This window comes from Mandrillus leucophaeus, unplaced genomic scaffold (genome assembly GCF_000951045.1).
Source record: "Mandrillus leucophaeus isolate KB7577 unplaced genomic scaffold, Mleu.le_1.0 Scaffold412, whole genome shotgun sequence".
In the NCBI taxonomy this organism is placed as follows: Eukaryota; Metazoa; Chordata; class Mammalia; order Primates; family Cercopithecidae; genus Mandrillus; species Mandrillus leucophaeus.
The window spans coordinates 560,440-584,974 of NW_012104388.1; the positions used below are offsets into that span (position 1 = coordinate 560,440).

General features: G+C 45.5%; 2 protein-coding genes across 4 annotated transcripts in view; one reads left to right on the forward strand and one right to left on the reverse strand.

The window, feature by feature from the left end:
• RBM15B (RNA binding motif protein 15B) overlaps positions 1-2,632 on the forward strand; it is a 3,598-nt gene extending 966 nt beyond the window's left edge. Inside the window, exon 2 of the mRNA XM_011992511.1 lies at positions 1-2,632. Coding sequence (XP_011847901.1) covers positions 1-2,292 — 2,292 coding nt within the window. The 3' untranslated portion in view covers positions 2,293-2,632.
• A 1,377-nt stretch (positions 2,633-4,009) lies between these two features.
• The window catches only part of VPRBP (Vpr (HIV-1) binding protein), a 119,123-nt gene continuing 98,597 nt past the window's right edge, over positions 4,010-24,535 (reverse strand). For 2 of the 3 annotated variants that reach the window (XM_011992494.1, XM_011992492.1), the window contains 8 exons: positions 22,468-22,701; positions 21,796-21,889; positions 21,128-21,232; positions 20,838-20,911; positions 20,257-20,358; positions 11,177-11,429; positions 6,856-6,948; positions 4,010-5,240 (listed from right to left, as the gene is read on the reverse strand). In XM_011992494.1, the coding sequence (XP_011847884.1) occupies positions 6,890-6,948; positions 11,177-11,429; positions 20,257-20,358; positions 20,838-20,911; positions 21,128-21,232; positions 21,796-21,889; positions 22,468-22,701 (921 nt within the window). In that variant the 3' untranslated portion in view covers positions 4,010-5,240; positions 6,856-6,889. Of the gene's footprint in view, positions 5,241-5,961; positions 6,949-11,176; positions 11,430-20,256; positions 20,359-20,837; positions 20,912-21,127; positions 21,233-21,795; positions 21,890-22,467; positions 22,702-24,535 lie in introns of those variants that run through there. The other variant, XM_011992493.1, reaches the window with a different exon arrangement.

Consider the following 24,535-nt stretch of genomic DNA (forward strand, 5'->3'; position numbering starts at 1 on the left):
GGTCCCGGCTCATCCGCAGCCGCGCCTGAGTACAAGACGCTGCTCATCAGCAGCCTGAGCCCCGCGCTGCCTGCCGAGCACCTCGAAGACCGGCTCTTCCACCAGTTCAAGCGCTTCGGCGAGATCAGCCTCCGCCTGTCGCACACGCCTGAGCTGGGCCGTGTGGCCTACGTGAACTTCCGGCACCCACAAGACGCGCGCGAGGCCCGCCAGCACGCCCTGGCCCGCCAGCTGCTGCTCTACGACCGCCCGCTCAAGGTAGAGCCCGTGTACCTGCGCGGCGGCGGCGGGAGCAGTCGGCGAAGTAGCAGCAGCAGCGCCGCCGCTTCCACGCCTCCCCCAGGGCCGCCCGCGCCCACCGACCCGCTCGGCTACCTCCCGCTGCACGGAGGCTACCAGTACAAGCAGCGCTCGCTGTCCCCCGTCGCTGCCCCGCCCCTGCGGGAGCCCCGCGCCCGCCACGCCGCCGCAGCCTTCGCCCTGGATGCCGCCGCTGCCGCCGCTGTGGGACTGTCCCGAGAGCGGGCCCTGGACTACTACGGGCTGTACGACGACCGTGGGCGCCCCTATGGCTACCCAACTGTGTGTGAGGAGGACCTGATGCCCGAGGACGACCAGCGGGCCACGCGCAACCTCTTCATTGGGAACCTGGACCACAGCGTATCTGAGGTGGAGCTGCGACGGGCCTTCGAGAAATATGGCATCATCGAGGAGGTGGTCATCAAGAGACCTGCCCGTGGCCAAGGTGGTGCCTATGCCTTCCTCAAGTTCCAGAACCTGGACATGGCCCATAGGGCTAAGGTGGCCATGTCGGGCCGAGTGATTGGTCGCAACCCCATTAAGATAGGCTATGGCAAGGCCAACCCCACCACTCGTCTCTGGGTGGGTGGCCTGGGACCTAACACCTCACTGGCAGCTCTGGCCCGGGAGTTTGACCGCTTTGGGAGCATTCGGACCATTGATCACGTCAAAGGAGATAGCTTTGCCTATATCCAGTACGAGAGCTTGGATGCAGCCCAGGCCGCCTGTGCTAAAATGAGGGGTTTTCCCTTGGGTGGACCAGACCGCAGGCTCCGCGTGGATTTTGCCAAAGCAGAGGAGACTCGGTACCCCCAGCAGTACCAGCCCTCACCACTCCCTGTGCATTATGAGCTGTTGACGGATGGATACACCCGGCACCGCAACCTGGACACCGACCTGGTGCGGGACAGGACGCCCCCACACCTTCTGTACTCAGACCGAGACCGGACTTTTTTGGAAGGGGACTGGACCAGCCCCAGTAAAAGCTCTGACCGCCGAAACAGCCTTGAGGGCTACAGTCGCTCAGTGCGCAGCCGGAGTGGTGAGCGTTGGGGGGGAGATGGGGACCGTGGTTTGCCCAAGCCCTGGGAAGAGAGGCGGAAACGGAGGAGCCTTTCCAGTGACCGTGGGAGGACAACCCACTCCCCTTATGAGGAACGGAGCAGGACCAAGGGCAGTGGGCAGCAGTCAGAGCGGGGCTCCGACCGCACCCCTGAGCGCAGCCGCAAGGAGAACCACTCCAGTGAAGGGACCAAGGAGTCCAGCAGCAACTCCCTCAGCAACAGCAGACACGGGGCTGAGGAACGGGGCCACCACCACCACCACCACGAGGCTGCAGACTCTTCCCATGGGAAGAAGACAAGAGACAGCGAGCGCAATCACCGGCCCACGGAGGCCGAGCCCAAGCCTCTTGAAGAGCCAAAACATGAGACCAAAAAGCTGAAGAATCTTTCAGAGTATGCTCAGACACTACAGCTGGGTTGGAATGGGCTTCTGGTGTTGAAAAACAGCTGCTTCCCCACGTCTATGCACATCCTAGAGGGGGATCAGGGGGTAATCAGCAGTCTGCTCAAAGACCACACTTCTGGGAGCAAGCTGACCCAGCTGAAGATTGCCCAGCGCCTTCGACTGGACCAGCCCAAGCTCGATGAGGTCACACGACGCATCAAGCAGGGGAGCCCCAATGGCTATGCGGTCCTCTTAGCCACCCAGGCAACCCCCAGTGGACTTGGCACTGAAGGGATGCCCACAGTGGAGCCAGGTCTGCAGAGGCGGCTTCTCAGGAACCTGGTCTCCTACTTGAAACAGAAGCAGGCCGCAGGGGTGATCAGCCTGCCAGTGGGGGGGTCCAAGGGCAGAGATGGCACAGGCATGCTCTACGCCTTCCCACCCTGCGACTTTTCCCAGCAGTACCTCCAGTCAGCACTAAGGACATTGGGCAAACTAGAAGAAGAACACATGGTGATAGTCATCGTCAGAGACACTGCCTAGCCCAAGCCTGTCTTTCCCAGCGTCATGTTTGTGTCACAAAAGCAGTTATTTTAAAAATCTGATCCCCTGTCTACCTTACCACTTTGGTTTGAATTATCTCCTGGGTTATTTTGGTTCATTTGGGTGGGGATCAAAGTCCTGTCCAGCACCAAAACTAAGTTCTTAGAATTTGGGGGAATTTTTTTTTTTTTTTTTTTAACAATGATGAGAAGGGAATCCGGTTATGTTGATTTCTAGTGTACAAGATACTGTCTGCTGTGGTTCTGTATTTTTTTATTTTTTGACCAACTGTATGGAAAGTTGTCAGTAAAACCTTTGTCAGGATGGATTTTTAAACCTGTTCAGAGTCCTGGTTTAATCAAGCTAAGAATCGAAGACTTCCCTAGTGCATGTACACGAATGTCCTACGTCATCTTTCCAGCACCACTGCTGCATAGGTCACTCTCGGCCTCTCAGTTCTTCAGGCTGAGTCTGGACTCTAATCACTCATTTTTATCTTGGCTGACAGGCAAGCTTCAGTTTGGGCTCTGGACCCTGCCACACAAGCCCGAGTAGAGCCCATGCAAAGGAAGGGATGGGGTGAGCCCAAGGCCTGTGGTTAGCAGCTACTGATGGTTTTTTTCTTCCCTAAACGGTGTGTGTGTCCATCATCAGTTTGAGCTGTGGCTGTTGGACAGAGTGCCCACTCAGCATGTTTGGCAGCAGGTAGCCTTCAGCAGCTGTGTAGTCTTGTACAAAGAGAAGCTGTGCACTGTTGATGCCAGGGGGTCTCAGGGCCCCTGATCTGTCCAGGCTCCCTCCGTTTTGGCCTCCTTTTTAGCCTCACTCAGCCCGGGGATATCCAGCATTGGGAGACGGAGTTGCCTCATATTCCCAGGGGCCCAGCAGTCCAAATACTGGAATGGAGGGTTGGAGGCTGCCTTCCTTGGATTTACTTATGAACTTTGCCTAGATGTTTGTGATTTTTGGCTTTCTCTGGGTCGTTCAGGGCTGATGGGTAATAGAGCAGGCCTGTGCCCAGTCATACCTAGAGCTTTGTGGGGGATACTGAACCTCTAGACTGAAGTACTTTTACAAAGCTACAGGGGAGCACAGTGGACTAGGGGATGCCCTTGGTAACTGATGTGACGGTTTCCTAGGTGCAAGATCAGAGCATGTGCCTATACTTTGTACCCTGATGCTGAGGTGGAGCCCATTGGGAAATAATATTTTTCTGGGGGTAAGTCACAAGTCACTGAGGGGTCAGGCAGTGCTAGAGGTTGAAGCCACTCAAGCCAGTTGGGGAGGGAAGGGATGCAGAGGTGGTGTGGACAGTGTGGGCCAGGGAGGAAAACCAGAGCACACAGTTGTCACCATGGAACACCCCAAATGCCATTGTTCAGAGTGTCTGTGTGGCACCTTGGATGTTCAAAGGGAATATTGTGAGGGCTGATGAGAACAGAAGCTCTGGTAAGCGAATGAGCCCCTAGATAACCAGGAACTCCAGATTCTGCTGGCCGTGGCATCCTCTCGCCAGGTCTGGTCCCTTACCCGAGCTGGGATGAGGCAGCATGAGTGACACCTGAGAGTAGAGGCTGGGGCTCAGTGCAGGCTGTGGAGAGGCCACGCTGGTCCACAAGAACACTTGGCAGTGCTCTTGTAGACCCCTCGGTGATGTGGAATGGACAGGCGCTTCGCAAGAGAGCAAGCACGTTCATAACAAAACAGCAACACAAGGACATGTTAAACATGTTTATTTATTTGCCTGTTTTTACTTGAGCTGTGGTCACAGCTTGCTAGGTACCTAGCAAGTCAGCTGGGTACAGCAGGACATGCCACCATTCCAGGGTAGCTGGCACTGCCAGAAACAGGAGTGGGTCTTGTCCTGTTGAAGGCACACTGCAGGGTTTTTCCTGCAGATCTCCAACAAACGCCTGAGTCACAGGCCAGAGCTGCCTTGGTATGTAAGTCCAAAACTTCTCTGGGCTACCTATCTTCCTTCATGAAGCAGGTGCTCAGGACCCGGAAGAATCTACCTCCCAGCTTTCTGAGACAGAACCAAGTAAAAGGAAACATGCTAGAAAACGTGCCTGGAGAAGACACTTCAACCTTTGCCTTATCCAACCCCTCTTCAGAGAAAGGTGCCCCATGGCCCCAAAAAGAACTGCCAAGTTTTGGTGAGGAGTAACACCCTGGCATGACCTTCCTTCTCTTTCTTGGCCCTCAACCACTTCCTCTGGCTCTTAAGACCCAGCAGGTTCTGTGAACTCTCGGGCCTTGGCCAGCACTAGTGAGGGGAAGTCAGGTGGTCAATGCCCTGATGATTTTATGAAACTGCCCCAGTGAGAAAACTCTTACTTCAGGCATCCAGTGACCCCACCCAGGGTTCAGGTCCTGTCTAAGGTGTTGCTTAAAGACAAAAAGGCAACATTTGCCTCACCGGTGGTGTGCCACTGTTCTCATGCTGCCTCCTATGTGACTCCGATTTTGAGCCCTGGTAGAATAAGGAAGAGAGCTGATGCTTCCTTAGCCCCTTAGCACATGTTCCTAAGGGTGTGTTGTCAAGCCAACCCGAATTCTGCCTCCCTATTATAGTTCCTATCTCCCCCTTAGAGACCTGTGGGTGCTCCCAGCAGAGTTGAGACTGGCTCCACTGAGTTAATGACTAGAATATAGTGCTTTCACTACTTCTTGATTGTTAACCTGTTTTCTTCTGATGCTGGTCAGTACCAGCAGTCAGACTATTCCACTGGTTAAGTGTTAACTACCATTAAAGTGAGGCATGAAGCAAAAGAGCTGAGTCCTCTGCTCTCCAGAGGACTAAGAAATACCTGTGTGACACAGACCCACTTCAGTGTGTACAGCCAATTCTATAGTGCTCCTAAGCCCAGCAGGGCTTTACCTGCCCCTGGAGAGTTTTAGCCATCTTGTGTTTCTTGTTTACTTCACAAATTTGTCCCCTCTTCTCTCTGTTAAGGGAGAGAAGTCACTTTAGCTGGATAATACCTATGTAACAAACTGAGCAGCTGTTATTTGGGCAAAATCAAACGAAGAAAGAGACTATGATCTTGTATTTATTGTGAGAATGGAAAACAGGGTGGGGTGGGTGAGTGAAAAGGTAGAAATCCCTGGTCCTTTGCCTGATGGTTACACAGTTTCACCATAGGCCAATTTTAGGGGCCTCTGAAGTATCTTTCTACAAACACAGACCAAGCTCCACTACCCCAAACCTGCCAGGACTGCTCAAGTCCACCGTCACAATCCCTCTCAGAAAACATTAGTGGCCGTTGCCCCAGCTACACAGAAGGCCAAAATGCTCTCACTCCTTAGCTATGCCAGCTGCATCCTCCAAAACTTCCCAGAATACCTCCCTTTCCAGTTCCACCAAATCTGTACTTGGGAGCAGCCTACTGGATCCAGAACATGAGGACAGAGAGCTGCGTCCACAGGGGACACAGCCCTGACTTCTCCTCTCTCCACATTACCCTTACAAAAGCAGGTCCTCCCCATGAGAGAGCTACAGGGCAGAGGCAGACACTGTGAGTAAGCTACTTTCCTCCCTGGAGTGCTCTATGTGGGCAGAACATGCTCTCCCTGCCTCTCCTGGAAGGTGTCTCCTCTATGGCGTGGCTAGAGCTGCAAAAAAGGGACACACCCCACTTGGGTAAAAGAAAATAGGGAAAGGCCATAAACAAAGACAGACTTGTAGTTTATTTTGTATTTTTTTTAAATAAATACACTTTACATTAAAGAAAAAGGCCTTTGATTTGTAATTTCCACATTGGGGAGAAAGGGAAGAAAAAAAGATTTTTGAAAAACTGAATCACAAAGAAAAATAGAGGGAGTGAACTTATATCCTAAGTTCCCTCAACTCCACAAAACCAATATCCACAATGACCATGCTGCCCCCAAACCATGAAGGTGAGTGAATTTAGGCATTTACCCAGCAGACAGAGTGTCTTCCTCCCCCATTCTGGCACGAAGGAAAACAAATTAACCTGACAGCATATGAGGCAACAAAACAGGTTAAAAAATCATATATTATATTTATAATAAAATATTCTTAATCCTTATCAATTTAAGAAACCACGATTTTCCTTTTCATTTAAATACGTATGTAAAAATGCCTCTATATTGTTATTTAGACATCATTTTCTTCCAAAGAAAATGAAGTGCAGGGACAAGAGACCTGGTGGATATAAGTTCATACCCTCAGTTATAAATGCCTGTTTTTTTTTCCTTTTTAAAGTTTTATAAAAAACTATTTCTTGTTCTTTAAGTAAAGAACATTATACAAAGAAAATATATTGTGAAATACCCCAGAGACATGTTTTTTTTTTTTCCCTTGAAAGATATGTCCATTCTAGGAAATGGTGTGGGGTGGGGGTCGGGGGTGCAGAGTAGGGCCTAGTCCCTGTTGTCATTTTTGTGGTTGTTATTGTTTCTGGAAGGACTCTCGGATGCCAATGAGGCTCTCTAAGCCATAATCCTCTGAATGCAGGGCATGCAGCTCCTTAAAAGACAGACAGCCCTGGGAGAAAGAGAAGGGAGTATGTTCTGAATTCATTTGACTCAGTTTCTCGCCTGCCAAGAATCTCTTCCAAGCAGTGATGGTTCCTCACTCATTCAGGGATAAGATGATGTCATCTTCCAAATCAGAGTTGTCAGAGCTGTCAGCTGAAAGGGAAGAATAGGGAGAGACAAGATTACACACTAGGCCTATAGGAAGCTTTCATAAGGAAGCACCTGCACTCATATACATTCATGGTCGAGCAAGGTTAAATACCAGTTTCCAGAAAGAAGAAAACACATCAATTAACTGCTTGGAGCTGGCTCTGGAGAATACTCCTGTTGCTTGGCAACTGTATTCTCCCTGGGACCTTTTGCTCTCCTAAGGGCCTGGACACGGTGCCCCTGCTTCTTGCCTGGGAGGCGCTGAAGGAATCAAGCGAGTGCCATCTGAAGCTTCCCCTCCATGCCACTTTAAATGGCTGCAGAGGGGCAGAGCTGAGGGGACAGTGAGTGAGCCTCTATGGCCCTTGGCCTCTGGTGTCCTTCAAGGATGGGCACAGGCCTGCCTGACCTCAAGAGACCACTACTAGAAAGGCAGGCTAAGACCAGGCAAAAGTGAGAGATGTATCTTTTCTGAAATACCTTAGTCACACCCTTCGATCCTCAGAAGACCAACCACCAAGACAGAGATAGTCACCCTACATTCATGCCTCTGTAATTTCGGAATATGGTCTGCAAATTATATTCCCAAAAAGGTGCAGGCCAGTTGCAGCAATACAGGAGAAGCAGCTACCCATCCAGAGGCAGGAGGCCAGCAGGAGCAGTGTGACGCCCTGGAAGACAGCACTGTCTCTGATGAGGACCCTCTCTGCTTGACAATCTGCCTTCTCTGGCAGCATATGGACACATTAACACTTCTGGAAGGATCTGTTAAGGGGTGAAACTTAAGTGGTAGCAAAAAGGACCCTCGAGATGAGGTAGATACACCATGTCTGGCTGATCAAAATCAGAAAGAAACAGGGTACCTAGCTGTAGGGACTCTAATATTCACTGAGTCAAAGAAAAGGAAAGTTCTCAGTGCCCAATTTGATTACTCGTAGCTCAGGAGGCTATGAAACCATTTTAACCAGGTCCCCCGTAAAACAGACAAACCCTGAGCTGGAGCCCTGCAAATGCCCAGTGTGTTAAGGGGCAGTCACTAGATGCAAAGAATCCCCTCATCAGCCTTTTCCAGTGCCTAAGAGAATCAACTCTTAGACAAACAGAGAAAGAACAATTCATGTTCCCAAACCTTCCTTCATTCACCATCCCCAAACACAATTTCCTTTAGGAGGAAAACTGAAGAGGACAAAGGAAAACCAAGAAAAGCATTGCAATGATACAGAAAAGTCTTGAAGTAAGCAAAAGAAATGGCTGACAAAACCAGTGTTCCTGGGTCTAAGTGGGCACACTGTACTGGTGAAGAGTAGGAAAACAAGATGGAGATGGCAAAGAACTATTATCTAACACAGCTGAACAAAGCAAGCCTCAGCTCCTCTGCTATAAGAGCTCCAGGAGGAAGTGTCACAGGAAGGTGTAGGGCCTCCTCCCCAGAGCCAAGTCCAGCACCGTGTCCCCACCCCACACCACAAACTTGCCTGATCCCTGCGGCAGCATCCACCGCATCCCCCAGGACTCGTGCTCTCCACAAGCCAACAATGCCAGACCCGCTGGCCTGAGACCCTTCTGCCCAGCAGCTATGCAGCTCTTAAGAACTAAGAATCTTAACCACGCTATCGCACATCTAAGAACTGTAAATGCAGCTTAACGAGATCACAGCACAATCTTCTTTAAGCAAATAACTGTCAGGCTCAGAGACTGAGAGAAAACCTCCAGGGCTTGGGCATCAACTCCCCTCTGGTGGTCAGATCATAGGACGCCTTTCTCTATCTTCCTTATCCTTTCCCCATTCTCCAAGTGTTGAAGTGACCCAGTCCTAAACCCTGGTTGGGACCTCCCATTCTGAAAGGTCACTAAGGCAAAGACAATCTAGGTATAATTAATCCCCGTAGTGTTTAACCTATCACTCCACAACATACAGGCTTCGGAGGCAGGGCTGACAAGCACAGACACATAAAGATCTCAGAATCAGGCCGGGCGCAGTGGCTCACGCCTATATCCCAGCACTTTGGGAGGCCAAGGTGGGCGGATCACCACGTCAGGAGATCGAGACCATCCTGGCTAACAAGGTGAAGCCCTGTCTCTACTAAAAACACAAAAAATTAGCCGGGCGTGGTGGCAGGCGCCTGTAGTCCCAGCTACTCGGGAGGCTGAGGCAGGAGAATGGCATGAACCCGGGAAGCAGAGCTTGCAGTGAGCCAAGATTGAGCCACTGTACTCCAGCCTGGGTGACAGAGCGAGACTCCGTCTCAAAAAAAAAAAAAAAAAAAGTCTCAGAATCAAGGTGTTTCTCTTCCTAGAGCCAGTGCTCTGCATCTGGAATCATCAAGTCCCCGCAGACTCCAAGGCCTATGTAAAGGTACATGGGGGCACATGGGTGTAGTTTTCTATCATTTCTATGGCTTTCACCCTATCCTAAAAGGGCTCTTCATAAGCCCAGTAAGGTTCAGAGCTACTGCTCTAAAGGATTAGTGTGAGGCAAAACTATGGGTGCTAAGAATGCTCTGCTTGCTGACAGCAGCTGGGATCTTCTATGAAACACAAGAAGAGCTATGGAGTGTGCACCAGATGCCACCTCTGCATCTCCACCTCAATTCTGAAGTCCACTCTGAGACGTCCTCAAGTTGTGATCCATTATTTTCACATTGTAAATATTCTCATAAAGTAACAACATTCTCATAACTGATAAGAGTTAAAGTTTTCCAGATTATACCTTTGGCTTGAAAGAAGGAATTTCCTAAACAGCTAAAAGAGGTAGTAATTGTACAGGCCAAATACAAACTGAGTGGCTTTATATTCAAATTAAGAATGGAAAAATTAAAGTGATGCTGTCTTATTTTGGGAGCACCATCATCAGCTGGTCTGCTGTTTGCTGACCCTGCCAACCTGCCCTGCTAACTACCTGTAATTGAAAGGAGGTATAACTTGTTTCCCATGTCTCACTATTCACATATGACAAAAACGTTCATTAAAACTTGCCCAATGTCTGACCATGGCTTCGACCTACTCCACTGAATCACCTCAGCCTCCAAGTATGAAAAAACAGAAGTTGATCAACAGCAGATGAACAGATAGAAGACACTACCCTACCCTCCCACCCTCAAGCTTCCTCAAAATACAGCCTTGGTAAGAAGATTCATGTACAGCTGCAGAGCTAACAGGCTCTTTGAATTATTTGCTGATTTTTGCAGGATTCATTACCATAGTCAGGGGACAACTTGACTTCAGAAACCTAATAGGAAGTAACTAGAAAAACTGGAGTTTGTTCCTCAAAATTTGGATTAAGAAAAAAAGGTAAATAAAAGGAAGTGAATGAACCAGAAGCCAAAGGGAAAATATTTGTCCCTTGGCTGTTAGAAGGGATTAGCCAAAGGGAGACACGAAAGGGCTTCTCCACAAGAAGGCCTGCATTTCTTTATAATTCACCCCAAAAAGAACAGCACCTCATGAGGGGCTACTTCTGACCGATTCTAGCCCTGCCTCTGAGCAGAGAGCTACGCTTTGGCCTTTCATTCTAAGGCTAATTCTCTAAAGCAGGAGCTGACAAACTACAAGCCCACCACCTATTTTTGCAAAACAAAGTTTTATTAGAACACAGCCACATTCATTCATGTATGTATTGTCTATGACTGCTTTCTCACTACAACAGCAGAGTTGAAGAGCTGCAATAAAGGCCATATGGCCTACAAAGCACATATATATATGTGCTTTGGAGTGCAGTGGTGTGATCTCAGCTCACTGCAACCTCCGCCTCCCAGGTTCAAGTGATTCTCCTGCCTCAACCTCCCAAGTAGCTGGGATTTACAGGCATGTGCCACCATGCCTGGCTAATTTTGTATTTTTAGTAGAGACAGGGTTTCATCATGTTGCCCAGGCTGGTCTCGAACTCCTGACCTCAGGTGATCCACCCGCCTCAGCCTCCCAAAGTGCTGGGATTACAGGCATGAGCCACCGTTCCTGGCTGCATAAAATATTTACTGTCTAGTCTTACAGAAAAAGTCTGCCAATCTCTACTTGAAAGGTAAGAGATGACAGCCATTTGGTTGGGTTCCATAGTCTGAAAGGAGAGGAGGACAGAGATGCAAAGGTGCTTTGCCTCAAGAGACCGGAACAGTGAATCAAGTTACAGGGCACAGAACCATGGTATGGCTTTGCCCTCTAAGTTGTATAGGCACAAAAGAAGAGATTTTGCCCTGGGTGCCAAGGCTCAGCCTGAACTCTGCCCTGTACTTACTGTCCCCCAGGATCAGTTCCACCTCCTCATCTGCATCAGAGTCTTCATCCTCCCCGTCCTCTCCCTCCTCTAGAAGGTTTGCTAGCTCCTCATCAGACGGAGAGAAGTCATTGTCCCCATCTTCCCCTGCGTTCTCATTATTGTCATCCTCTTCCAACTCTGCCTCCAGCAACTGGTCAGTGTCAAGCTCATCTAAATCATCGGTGTCGTCATCATCTTCATCATCATCTTCTTCCTCCTGTTCTTCCTCTTCCTAGTAAGAAAGCATAAGGTTCATTAGTACAAGCACAGAGGCCTGACCCATGTGGGCCACATGGCAAGTCGACGAAAGGGACAGGGTGGGAAACTGTCAGTAGAAGGGGTAGTGATCTAGAAGAACACAGACTTCATGAGCCAGCCAGACTTGTCAGTGATGGCTGAGATAGGCACACATGTCCCCCAAGACTGTCAAAGCACCCCTCAGACAAGGATTAATGGTCACACAGCCCTTATGCAAGGAAACAGACTACTCGCTTCACAGAAGTCTCTCCCATCAATCTTCTAGGAACCCAAGGGGGCTCTTCCTTCTCACCTGCATCAACCAAAGCAAGGGAAATCAGCTGAGGCACTAGAAAAAATCCTTTTACCTGGAATCTAAAATGCAACAGTTTAACAAAATGGAAGAACACAGCTGCTCATTATCTCCTCAGCCCTTCAAGCTCTTGCCCTTGATCTTCTAACCAAGAATGTGGATAAGCTCCTTAACCATGCTATCATAAACATTTGATCAGAACATTGCAACAAAAGACTTAAAATATAGAACACTAACAGAAACCCATATTTCCTGTTATAAGCCAAAAAGAAAAAAAAAGTATGCTAGAGAAACTATCTTTCTTTCCATTCTTACAAGAACTTGCCAAAGGCAAGAAAATTACCAGAACATCAATGAAATACTTTGTTCTAGGGACCCTGGGCTTTGTAAATGGTACATTCTGGCATCTGCCACAGATTTCAGGTTTGCATTAGAATCCCAACTGTTTCCCTTCAAAAGGGAGAGGACACAAAGATACCCACCTCTTTGCTTCGACAGGGATAACAGGCATTCCCAAGTAAATGTAGCTGCCACTCAGGACACTTATCTTTCTGCTCAAACATCAACTGTCAGCCTTGCCAATAGCAAAGGATTCTAATTGTTACAATAATAAAATGTAAAATTCATTTAATACATCAACCTAATGAAAGTCAAGATGGAATAAGCCCGACGTAGGCACAAAAATTTTTTTTGGTTTTTATTATTTTAAAACTTATACTGAGTGGTTACATCTTTTTTCATTTTAAAGGTGTTAGTGCCTGCCAAGCACTTAAAAAACAAGCATTTTGTGCTTACCCAGCCATTAGAAACCAGTGTGTAACATAAGCTAGGATCATTCAGCAGGGTAGCTCCACTTCGTGGACTTCTGGTAATTTTGGAACCACCACTAGTGACTTTTTGATAAACTGTGTAATTCAGTAATTTAGAGTCTTCAAAATTTCTGCCAGCTATGTTGGAAAAACTGAGCCCCTTTTAAATACCTAGTACTCCTAATACTTGTGCAAGTGCATGTATGGTCTGTACCAGATTTTGTGGGAGTATGTGTGTATGTGCCAACACACGCACACATAGAAGGCCTGAGACTATTCCATAGCCTTGACCACACATCCCCTCCAGAGGTGAGTGGATAAATACTAAGCATTCACCCACCTCAAAGGAATTATGAGTGTCTGGAGGCAACAATGTTAAACTGAAACACAGACAGGCTCTCAGCCCCTACAAGCACACAAGCTCATACAAATAACTGGGAGAGGAGAGCAGGGTCCAAATACAGGGAAAATCATCCAAGTGCTTACCAGATTACAACTTTTGCCTCTTTTTCCAGGCATATTTTCATAGACTTGACCAAAATTAGCTAATCCACTAACAAAGTGCTGCAGTTAAAAGTAAGTAAAGAAGAAAGCATCCAGGGCCCTGTGTCTCTTTAGGCTTCATGGACAGAACATTTATATTTAAAATTTAAGATAGCACAACTAAAGGTCCATGGTTGAGTGGGTACATGAAAGGTTAAACTGCTCAAATAGGCATAGGCTGGCCAGAAAATTCATGAAGACAATTCTCTTTCATTTTGAAGAACATCAAGGGTTAGCTGATCCAGAAGAACTGAACAAAAAGCTTCCAAATCAAGAGCAATCCTGGAAAATTTTCAAGCAGGGTCTAAGCTTTGAACTACATACCATTCCAAACTCTTCCAGCAGCAGACAAATCCAAATTTTACTTAGTTTTATAGCAGAAGAAGCAGATGTATATATATTCATCCCAGAAGGCCACGAACACATCATATGTGACCATGAGAGAGGAGGGGAAATCAGTAGGAAAGAGATCTACCTGAATCTCAAGTTGAGCAGCACCTCACTTTGTTGTCTCTACTTTGTATTTATTGCCCAATGCTGATTTCTCACCATGTATTTTGTCACACATGGACACAGTCATAAACTCACTTTCCAAATTTTAAATCTGAAACCGGGATCATGAAGCAGAGGCTCACAAGACCCATCCAAAATGCTGTGGCAGAACCCAAAAGAGATTCTAGGAAGCCATTTTAGGAGCATTCTCTGCTGGTCAAGTAACTGATTGGTGGCATGAGCTCCTCTCCTTCAGATCTAAAGAATAAAGCTTCCAATAATGAGTGGTCCAAAAAGTAAAAACTAAAAATAATTATTTAATGAAAAAGCAAAGCTTAGCTGGGCACACTGGCACGCACCTGTACTCCCAGTTACTCAGGAAGCTGAGGCAGGAGGATCACTTGAGCCCAGGAATTCAAGGCTACACTGAGCTATGACTGTGCCACTGCACTCCAGCCTAGGCAACAGGGTGAGATCCCATTTTTTTTAAAAAAAAAAAAAAAAAAAAAAAAAGGTTGAGCACGTTGGCTCATGCCTGTAATCCCAGCATGTTGGGAGGCCGAGGTGGGCGGATCACAAGGTCAGGAGATCAAGACCATCCTGGCTAACACGGTGAAACCCTGTCTCTACTAAAAATACAAAAAATTAGCCGGGCATGATGGCAGGCGCCTGTAGTACCAGCTACTCAGAAAGCTGAGGCAGGAGAATGGCGTGAACCCGGGAGGTGGAGCTTGCAGTGAGCCGAGATCATGCCACTGCACTCCAGCCTGGGTGACACAGCAAGACTCTGACTCAAAACAAAATAAAAACTTTTTTAAAAAAAGCAAATTTTGCTAGAATCCTGACTCAACTCTGACAACATTTAGATAATGTTTTGGATCCAGGGATATTGTTTTTTTCAATTCTCTAAGATTTCTTTTAGGGCTCCAAGGAATTCAGGGTCAGACCATTTTAAATTAAGGTACTAATAAATTTCCCTACAGAAAGAATTCTAAAACTCTTCTCTCCTTAATTCCACCTACATCAATTTCATGGTTACCCAAAGCTCCCAAGCCCTGCAGATAAACAACTCACCCCTTTCCTTTACAGAAAATAGGCCAACTGGCATAAGTTCCTTCTGCTGCTCTCTGGTCCCCTCCACATCTAAACCTGCCTTCAGCCCTGGTCTGAGGAGGAAGCATGCTGCCTACTCCTGCTCTGGATCTCAGCCAACCCTGAGACCCTGTTACCACAGACACTGTTCTCATCCCCACCTCACCACCACCTTCACACTGGCTTCTCACCTTCCACGCCAAGAGGTTCAGTTCTCCCAAACCTAATAAGTTCTCAATCTACATAGGCTTCAGATGCCTTCTATCTACACTTTGGTCGGGCATGGTGGTTCATACCTGTAATCCCAGCACTTTGGGAGGCCGAGGCGGGTGGATCACCTGAGGTCAGGAGCTCCAGACCAGCCTGGCCAACATGGTGAAACCTCATCTCTACTAAAAATACAAAATTAGTCTGGCATGGTAGCACATGCCTATAGTTCCAGCTAGTTGGGAGGCTGAGACAGGAGAATCGCTTGAACCTACGAGGTGGAGTCTGGGCAACACAGAGCGAGACTACGTCTCAAAAAAAAAAGTCATTCAAATCTGATCCTGATCTTTATGTAACATGTCATATTTTGCTAAATGTATAAATGCCTACTTTTTAAAAAATACTTTTTCTGTACTTAAAAGCTATAGGTTCACTTTAGGGTCATAAATGTTTGTGTTTTTTTTTCCTCACTGGCAGAATCTAACTCAAGTTACATTTTAATTATTTAGGAAAAAGAGCCTTTCAGGAATCATCACATACAGCTCTAACCAGGTGTGTGTAATCAGTAAAGACTTTTACCATCTGCTTCTAGGCAGTGGAGAACACACAAGAAGCACGGCACACAGTGTGTCCCAAATGCCAAAATGGAGTGGAACACAGACAGCATTATTCCTTTGTTGAGCTTTTTCTTATAAATTTAAGGTTAAGTATAATTAGCTAAAATGTATTGGCTTGTCAAAATCTAGGAGCAATGATCAATTACTCATCTTCAGTTTTATAACTTTTCTAAAAGCCAAATCAAAAGATGAATGATTTCTAAAAACACAGGCACCAGGCCTGGCGCGGTGGCTCATGCCTATAATCCCAGCACTTTGGGAGGCCGAGGTGGGCAGATCACCTGAGGTCAGGAGTTCGAGATCGGCCTGGCTAACATGGTGAAACTCCATCTCTACTAAAAATACAGAATTAGCTGGGTGTGGTGGTGGGCGCCTATAATCCCAGCTACTCGGGAGGCTGAGGCAGGAGATCTGCCTGAACCTGGGAGGCAGAGGTTGCAGTGAGCTGAGATCGCAACACTGCACTCCAGCCTGGGTGACAGGGTGAGACTCCGTCTCAAAAGAAACAGATACCAAACTTCTAATGGATAATAATGAGCTTTGATAGGTGACTAGTTTATCTCCACTTTCATCAAATGCCTGAAGGTAGGCAGACTAGCAGCCTTGGGAACCAAATATTTATGGCTGTTCAATACATTGTGTAGGTTTTCATTCATCTAGATACAGCTGTACCTTTCATCCTTTCCTCTTAATCTCCAGACTTATTTAAGCATAAGGACAAAGGACAACTATTTTATGGCACGTCAATTACATCTCAATAAAGCTCTTTATATAAGCTGGACCATTTTATTAGATGGCGGCTGATCATTCAGGTTTCTGAATTTATTTTACTATAATGAAAAGGCAAATTCAAAGGTGTTGGTCACAGGTGCCTGTATCCTTGAGCCATATAAGTCATATCTGGAACATCTGAGAAAACCTGAGAACAGATATCTAGACTAGGACAAAACTTTGAATAGCAAATGATTCATAGGAAAATGTAAAGTCTCTAGTTTTAAAATCAGGTGAAGCGTACAAAGCAAAGTAAAACTAGAGACTGGTTTTCCTACAAAGGAAAGTGAGTTTAAAAAAAAATCAAGCTGGCACATTGTGCATGAGAGGCAGTGGGAAGAAATCTGATGGACATAGTTAAAACAGCCAAACTCCACCACAAGATTCTAGAAGGAGCATGGATCAACAGAATTAAGATTACTAAGGAGACCTACTCAAATAGATATGATATTATCCCAGCTGAAACATCTCTAAATCAAAAATCAAAATGCCAAGGGTTTGAGGAGATAAGCAGTTCTCTAACAGAGGTCCTTCAAACATGAAATGCACCAGATGGTCAATAAGGGCTGTAATATCAGTATGGAGTGAAACATGCCTAGATCCTAAGAAATCTGGAAGCCACAATAATAACTTAGCCATGTTGCACACCTACCCTGCCACATAGTCTTCTCTGAGCTAGAAAGCTTTCTGGCTCTTCTACATGCTGGGCCCCAGAGCCACTCCTGAGTCCTCTTGAGCCTGCCCCTCTCACTCTTGGCTGTCATGCTGAGGCAGCCTCTTGCTTTCCTTCCTGCACCCAAGTCAAAAATCCTGACCACTACCATATGCCCTTCCTAATATCTTTCTCCCTTAACTTCTCAAAAGTTAAGCAGAAAAAAAGAAGAATTAGTCAGTCTTTTTCCTGACCCAAGCCTCAGGAAATAAGAGGAGTGTAACTCTTAAATTATTCCCTTATGGTGGCCTCTTGCTTCCACAGCCAGCCACCAATCACCAGTGCCTTTGCCTCTCACCACTCCATGTGTGCAAAAATAAGGACAACCCAGAGAATAGCCTTCCAACTCCCAAGGTGTCTAGGGCAATCTCAACTTTCCTCTGAGTTGACCTCCTGCTCAAAGACAGACACCAGGCATCACATGGACCCAGGTGATGGTTCCCAGAGAAGACTGCCGCCCACTGCTTTATAAAATGCAAGGATATGGGAGGGCTAGGATAATGATGTTGACAAATAACCCAGTTTTGGCCTCAGATTTATGCTTCAACATGTAACAACCAAGAAGCCTGATTCAGAACTGATACCTGGTAGTCATTAATAAACCCATGGAGGACAAAGCAGTCGACAGTCACCCACACCATTGCAATGTACACGCAAATGGCTTGACAACTACACCCTCTATATCGACCCAAGAATAAACTACGTCTTGTTTCATGATAACTAACATGAAAAAGTAGGCATTAAGGGAGTGCGGTGTGTAAGGTAGCAAACTGAAGTGAGAATAAAAGAATAGGCAGTATTAAGAAACCCACTCAAGGCAACCACATGAAATTTGGAGGACCTAATACCAAGTTCTGCTACCCAGAAAGACTAGAAACATGTACAAGCTCTAACAGCACAGCGCTCAAGAAAACACTAAAATTCATGTCACAAATAAATCAAAGATCTCAAGGATTCATCAGAAAACCTCTCCCTTCTACGCACATCTCATAACTCACATGAGCTTTAGACACTGCTGGCTCCTCTCACCCATGAAACCAAGGCCCCTATAGAGCCCATATAGCTGGAAAGCAGCAAAGGAAAGCCTTTCTACACTAGGAGATCCTTGGCAGCATTTGGTGAAGTTGTTTCAAACTCTACGGCCTAATTACCCTTTACCAGGCCCTGAGGAAAGCTCTGCTGTGATCCCACAGTGGCCACCAGCTGCCCACCACACAAGAGTCTCCTCACTCTGCTCAGAAGCCTATTTCTGCAGATCATGAATCATCTCGGGCCTCTAATAAAACGCATGCTTAGGCAGTCAGAACAGTGAAGACCAAGAGAGCACACACAGGGGATTTTAGGTTGAGTCTCTGTTCTAGCTTTTTCACCCAGGTGTATTTGATCCAGGTATACTGTGTCATCTTTGATGTACAGGTGATGCAGTATTCAAAGGATTTGATTTACAGAACAAATTATATGCTCATAACCTGTAACGCCCAACAGTAAAACACATAGCTAAATCTCAAACTAGCTAAATCTCAACAAAACACCCTTGCTTAGTCCGTACTAAGTTCTACTAGAAAAAAACATGGGTCCTTTGCCCTAGTATTAGACTTGCATCCTTACAAAATTACCATTTTCAAAAATTCTTGCTTTTAAAGAATTATTTTAAATGTAAGTACAAGCTGTTTCGAAAGGACACTAAGAGAAAACTATTACATTAGCCCTAACCATTGAGCATGATTTATCAAAAAGTAGGGGAGGGATGAGGGCAAGAGAGTTGTGGCAATGCAAACTGAGGGAATTGTACTTTCCCCGGTCCTGTGATGCCACTGCTCCTCATCCAGAGCACCTCTGTGCCCTTAAAGAGGAGACAAAGCTGGCTGGGCATGGTGGCTCATGCCTGTAATCCCAGCACTTTGGGAGGCCGAGGCGGGTGGATCACCTGAGGTCAGGAGTTCCAGACCAGCCTGGCCAACATGGTGAAACCCCATCTCTACTAAAAAAAAATACAAAAATGAGCTGGGCATAGTGGCACGTGCCTCTAATCCCAGCTACTCAGGAGGCTGAGGCAGGAGAATCGCTTGAACCCTGGAGGTGGAAGTTGCAGTGAGCCGAGTTCACATCATTACACTCCAGCCTGGGTGACAAGAGCAAAACTCCATCTCAAAAAAAAAAGGGACAAAGCACCAAGACTAAAGAATACAATAGTGGGGGGGGAAACAGAAATGAACTCAAGAACTGGGAAAGAAAACATTTTTAGTTGCTTTAATATCTGAAGAGCAAAGTCAAATCCTAGTCATTCATTTTCAACTTTATAGTACTCACTCAGCAATAAATACTTCTCAGAAAAGTAGACAAAAGAATCTGCCCTGGAGAGTGTACTCTTGGAAAGAGAATGTGGTGTGAGCCCTGTAGGCTGGAAAAAGTCTGCTGAAACTCAGAAGTTTGAGAAACTCTTCAGAACCCATACTGACACACCACACAGGCAAGTACCTAGCATAATACAACCACATATTAAAATTCCCTATGAAAACAAAATGCAAAGACTGAGGGACATGATATTATCTACTCACATTTTATATATGTTTAATTTCTCCAAAGCATCAAAATCTTATCTTTACCTCCATCTCACCAAAGTGACTGTTCTGTTTTTATTGACATTGGGAGTATAAAGGGATGCTTATCTGAAGCCAGAACAGGGCACAAAGAAATCTCTAAATGAAAATCAGAGATTGCTAGGATGAGTGCGGTGGCTGACGCCTGTACTCCAAGCACTTTGAGAGGCCGAGGTGGGCAGATCACCTGAGGTCAGGAGTTCGAGACCAGTCTGGCCAACATTGTGAAACCCCGTCTCTACTAAAAATATACAAAAATAGCCAGGTGTGGTGGTGGGCACCTGTGATCCCAGCTACTTGGGAGGCTGAGGCAGGAGAATCACTCGAACCCAGGAGGCAGAGGCTGCAGTGAGCCGAGCTCGTGCCATTGCACTCCAGCCTGGGCAACAAGAGCAAAACTCCGTTCTCAAAAAAAAAAAAAAAATCAGAGATTGCTAAACTTTAAATCGATCTGCAAATGGAATTTACAGGACCATCAGATACTGGTTAAAATCTTGTAATAAAATTTCTTCTGAGTTTCAGTGATCAAGGGTACATGACAAGCCTTATGAATGTGGCAACAGGTAGCAAAGGCTGAACAGACCTTTAAAACCTCCTACAGCAAAAAGCAGAGCATAACCTCTATTAAGCACTGTTCAGCAGAAAGAAATCTCAAAGACCACTGACCTGGTCCTCCTCTTCATCCTCATCCTCTGCCAGACGCTGCCTGCCCACTTCATACAGCCTGCATACTGTGTCCATGTTCAGGGTATCCATGCTGCCTTGATTCTGAAATAGAACACCCAGTCCATAAGGAGCAGTTAGTTTTCAGAAGGTCCTCATCCACGCCTCAGCCCTGACTTTGTAATTATCAAAGCTTCTGATACCCTAAATTCTTGGGCTGACTCTGAAAATGTTATACCTAGGACACATAAAGGGGGATAAAAACAGAATGAAAAGACTTGGTGAGGAACCATCACCCTGGGAACAAACCCGGTGAGAGATCCAGATTCCTCTGAGAAAGGGATGACAGTGTGAGTCCAGAAAAAAAGGAGATAGGATACTTTAAGCTGTCTTATATTGGGATTTTCTTACTATTTCTCTTTGTACTGTACATCTCCCAGGCCCCATCAAATGAATAGGTTATCAATAATCTACCTTCAGGAATGTATTGACTTTACATCTTATATCAGACAAAATGTAATACAACTTGAAAATTATCCTAAACATCAGAACAAAAGAGCAGGGCCTCTGCAAGCTCCCTTTACCTCAATGACAGCAAGATAGCAGTCTTTGGTGTCTGTACACAGGTCAAAGATGTTCCGTTTCACATCAATGGTTGCTGGAAAATAGAACATGAGAAGACTTGGGATTGGACTATTGCTGTGACCCTAAAACCCGCTTTTCCTCTAAAGGAATTCAGGATGATTGCTCAAAAGTATTTCCATAACTCCTCTGTTTTTCAATAAAAAATTACAGGCCTCCAGAAAATGAAGGACCTTAAATAAGGAACACCAAAACATGACAACATGATCAATGTCTGTCCCTTCCTGCTTACCTATAGGTTTGTAGTCAGTTGCATTAAATGTTCGGAAGGATGACCCAAAGGGGCTTTTCATCCTCTCTTCCATTAAGTCATCTTCATCATCTGCCTGCAACATAGCTTGAGCGGGGGTTGGGGAGGAAACACTATTAAGAATCACAAACATCCCCTCTTCACAAGTGCAGAAAACATTAATGGCCAATCAAAACAATCTACTTGTATATAGGTTTACATACAGATTCCCTTGTACATAAATCTACTCTGCATCTACTTAGCTCCTCTCAGAGCATCTTCCTTGCATATCCCACCTATTGTGACAAATAATATCCTCAGCCTCTCATCTACCTCCAAGAAGTGTTATAGTACTTACAAGACTTACAACACCAGAAGAGAATAAATGCAAAAGCTCTTAAGTTCATAATGATACACTGGAAAATACTGCATGAAATTTCTTTCCACACAAGATTTCCTTGTTATCTTCAAAGTCAGCTGCCTTTCACCCTAAATCAACATTATTTTCATATCTTTTGTCACCATTTGTACTACCAATTTTTTATCTTTTATGTTACAACTCTCAAATGCTTTCTAGTTCACAAGTGAGAGATGGTTCCAAAAAGAAGTATCAAACTAAGTGAAGGGGTAGAGCAGAAGGAAAGAGAACAATGAACAATAAGATTTATTACCTCCGTACATCACTGTTCCCGTGTGATTGAACACCACGCGACACTGATCCAGAGCAGGAACAGTATGCAAAAGATGAAAAGTTCGAAGGTCCCACTAGGAGGGGAATGGTCAAGGAAAGCTGTTTTACACAAAACTTATCTAATCTCATGGGAGGAAATTCTAAAATATCACTTTTTTTCCTCCTGCCAGGTACTGACACTTTAAAAGTCAATGAGATCAAGGTAAAACAAATACATGTAGAATGCATATTATTGCATGATGTCTCTGAAAATATCCTAGGGTATCCTCATATACAGGAATGCTTTAAGAGCTCTTTTCCTCCCAACAGTAGTACTTCATTTTCCTCTTATGTGGCAAGTGATTTTTATAGTGCAAAAGTCAAATCCTTCTGAAGACAGATAAGAGCTAATTGAATTTTTGGAGAATTGGGAGGTAGGAAACTGGTCACTCTTACAAACACATAGAAAACATGCTAGTGAAAGTTGTCAGTAATTACTAACACTGGCAACAGTGCTTTGGAGATTTCACTAACATTTCAAACCAAAGGACAGGCACCATATTATTACCAGTGTGGATACTTTAACCAGGTATTGGTGTAAAGATAGAACACATTATTTCTGCACCACAAACCAGACAACAAATGGAAGGTAAGACACGATTGTAAAGGATACAATCTCAGTATTAATGATCACCTCCAGTCCATTCGGATGGAAAACACCACTGATGTTCATATTGAACTTGTCAAACTTGTGGATGGCCTGTGCAGAGCGGACATCCCAGAGGACGCCATCATTTAAGACAAGATCATCTGTAGGATTAAAGGTGGCACAGTTCCTCTTGTAGTTGTTGGCAAGATCTGGGTTAAACAGAGTCAACAGCTTGTTGCCAGTCTGAATATCATAAATCTTTAGAGAAGAAGGGGTGGGAAGAGAAAAATCAGACCAATCCATCCACTGACAAATTTAAAGAGAAAATGTGCAAAGCAGTTTCTAAGATTAACACACAAATTCTCCACATGGATCAATGATTACCACAGAATACTCCTGAAGGGTTACTTTTTGGAGAAAGGCATCAATGAAACACCCTTTTCTCCTTAAAATCACCCAATGTACATATTTTAGCCCTGCCATATTAAAAGTTTCCAAAGTCTATATAATGTACAACCCATGCAGAGACCAGATCTTTCTCATCAGCTTATAAATATGCATGCTGTAACATTTCCAATCTTTAAAAAAAAAAAATTCTCCGTTAACATAGGAACAAATAAGGAGACACCAGAAGGAAACAATCAAACAAATCCAGATCATGGGAAAAGAAAACTAGCCTGGTCTCTTCAAAAGTCAATGTCATGAAAACTGGAAAAATAGTTCTTGGCTTTAAAACATTAGTAGGACGTAACAACCAAATGCAGTATGTGAATCACGGCTGGATCCCTGTCTCTTATACACATCTAGATGTGTATAAGAGACAGGTAATGGGATTGCTGGGTCAAATGGTATTTCTGGTTCTAGATCCTTGAGGAATCGCCACACTGTCTTCCACAATCAATGAACTAATTTATATTCCCATCAACAGTGTAAAAACATTCCTATTTCTCCACATCCTCTCCAGCATCTGTTGTTTCCTGACTCTTTAATGATCACCATTCTGACTGGTATAAGACGGTACCTCATTGCGCTGTTTTTGTGTTTTGTTTTGGGGTTTTTTTTTTTTTTTTTGAGACGGAGTCTCACTCTGTCACCCAGTATGGAGTGCAATGGCGTGATCTCAGCTCACTGCAACCTCCATCTCGCTGGTTCAAGCAATTCTCCTGCCTCAGCCTCCCAAGTAGCTGGGACTACAGGTGCGCACCACCATGCCTAGCTAATTTTCGTATTTTTAGTAGAGACAGGGTTTCACCATGTTCACCAGGCTGGTCTCGAACTCCTGACCTCAGGTGATCCCCCCCACCTCGACCTCCTGAAGTGCTGAGATTACAGGCGTGAGCCACTGTACCCCACTCTCATTGTGGTTTTCATGTGCATTTCTCTAATAATCAGTGACACTGAGCTTTGCTTTTTTTTTTTTTTTGAGATGGAGTCTCGCTCTGTCACCCAGGCTGGAGTGCAGTGGCATGATCTCGGCTTACTGCAAACTCGGCCTCCTGGGTTCAAGCAATTCTCCTGCCTCAGCCTCCCGAGTAGCTGGGACGACAGAGAGGCGGCCGCCACCACACCTAGCTAACTTTTATTTGTATTTTTAGTAGAGACAGGGTTTCACCATGTTGGCTAGGCTGGTCTGAAACTCCTGACCTTGTGATCTGTCTGCCTCAGCCTCCCAAAGTGCTGGTGGTATAGGTATGAGCCACCGCGCCCGGCCTACATTGAGTTTTTTTCATATGTTTTGTTGGCCACATAAATGGCTTCTTTTGAGAAGTGTCTATTTTTTTATGGGTTTTTTTTTTCTTGTAAATTTAAGTTCCTTGTATAAATTTGTTTTAAGTTCCTTATAGATTCTGGATATTAGCCCTTTGTCAGATGGATAGACTGCGCAAGTTTTCTCCTATTCTGTAAGCTGCCTGCTAACTCTGATGGTAGCTCCTTTTGCTGTGCAGAAACTCTTTAGTTTTAATTAGATTCCATTTGTCAATTTTGGCTTTTGCTGCAATTGCTTTTGGTGAAATCTTTGCCCATGCCTATGTCCTGAAGGTATTGCCTATGTTTTCTTCTAGGGTTTTATAGTGTTGGGCTTTACAGTTAA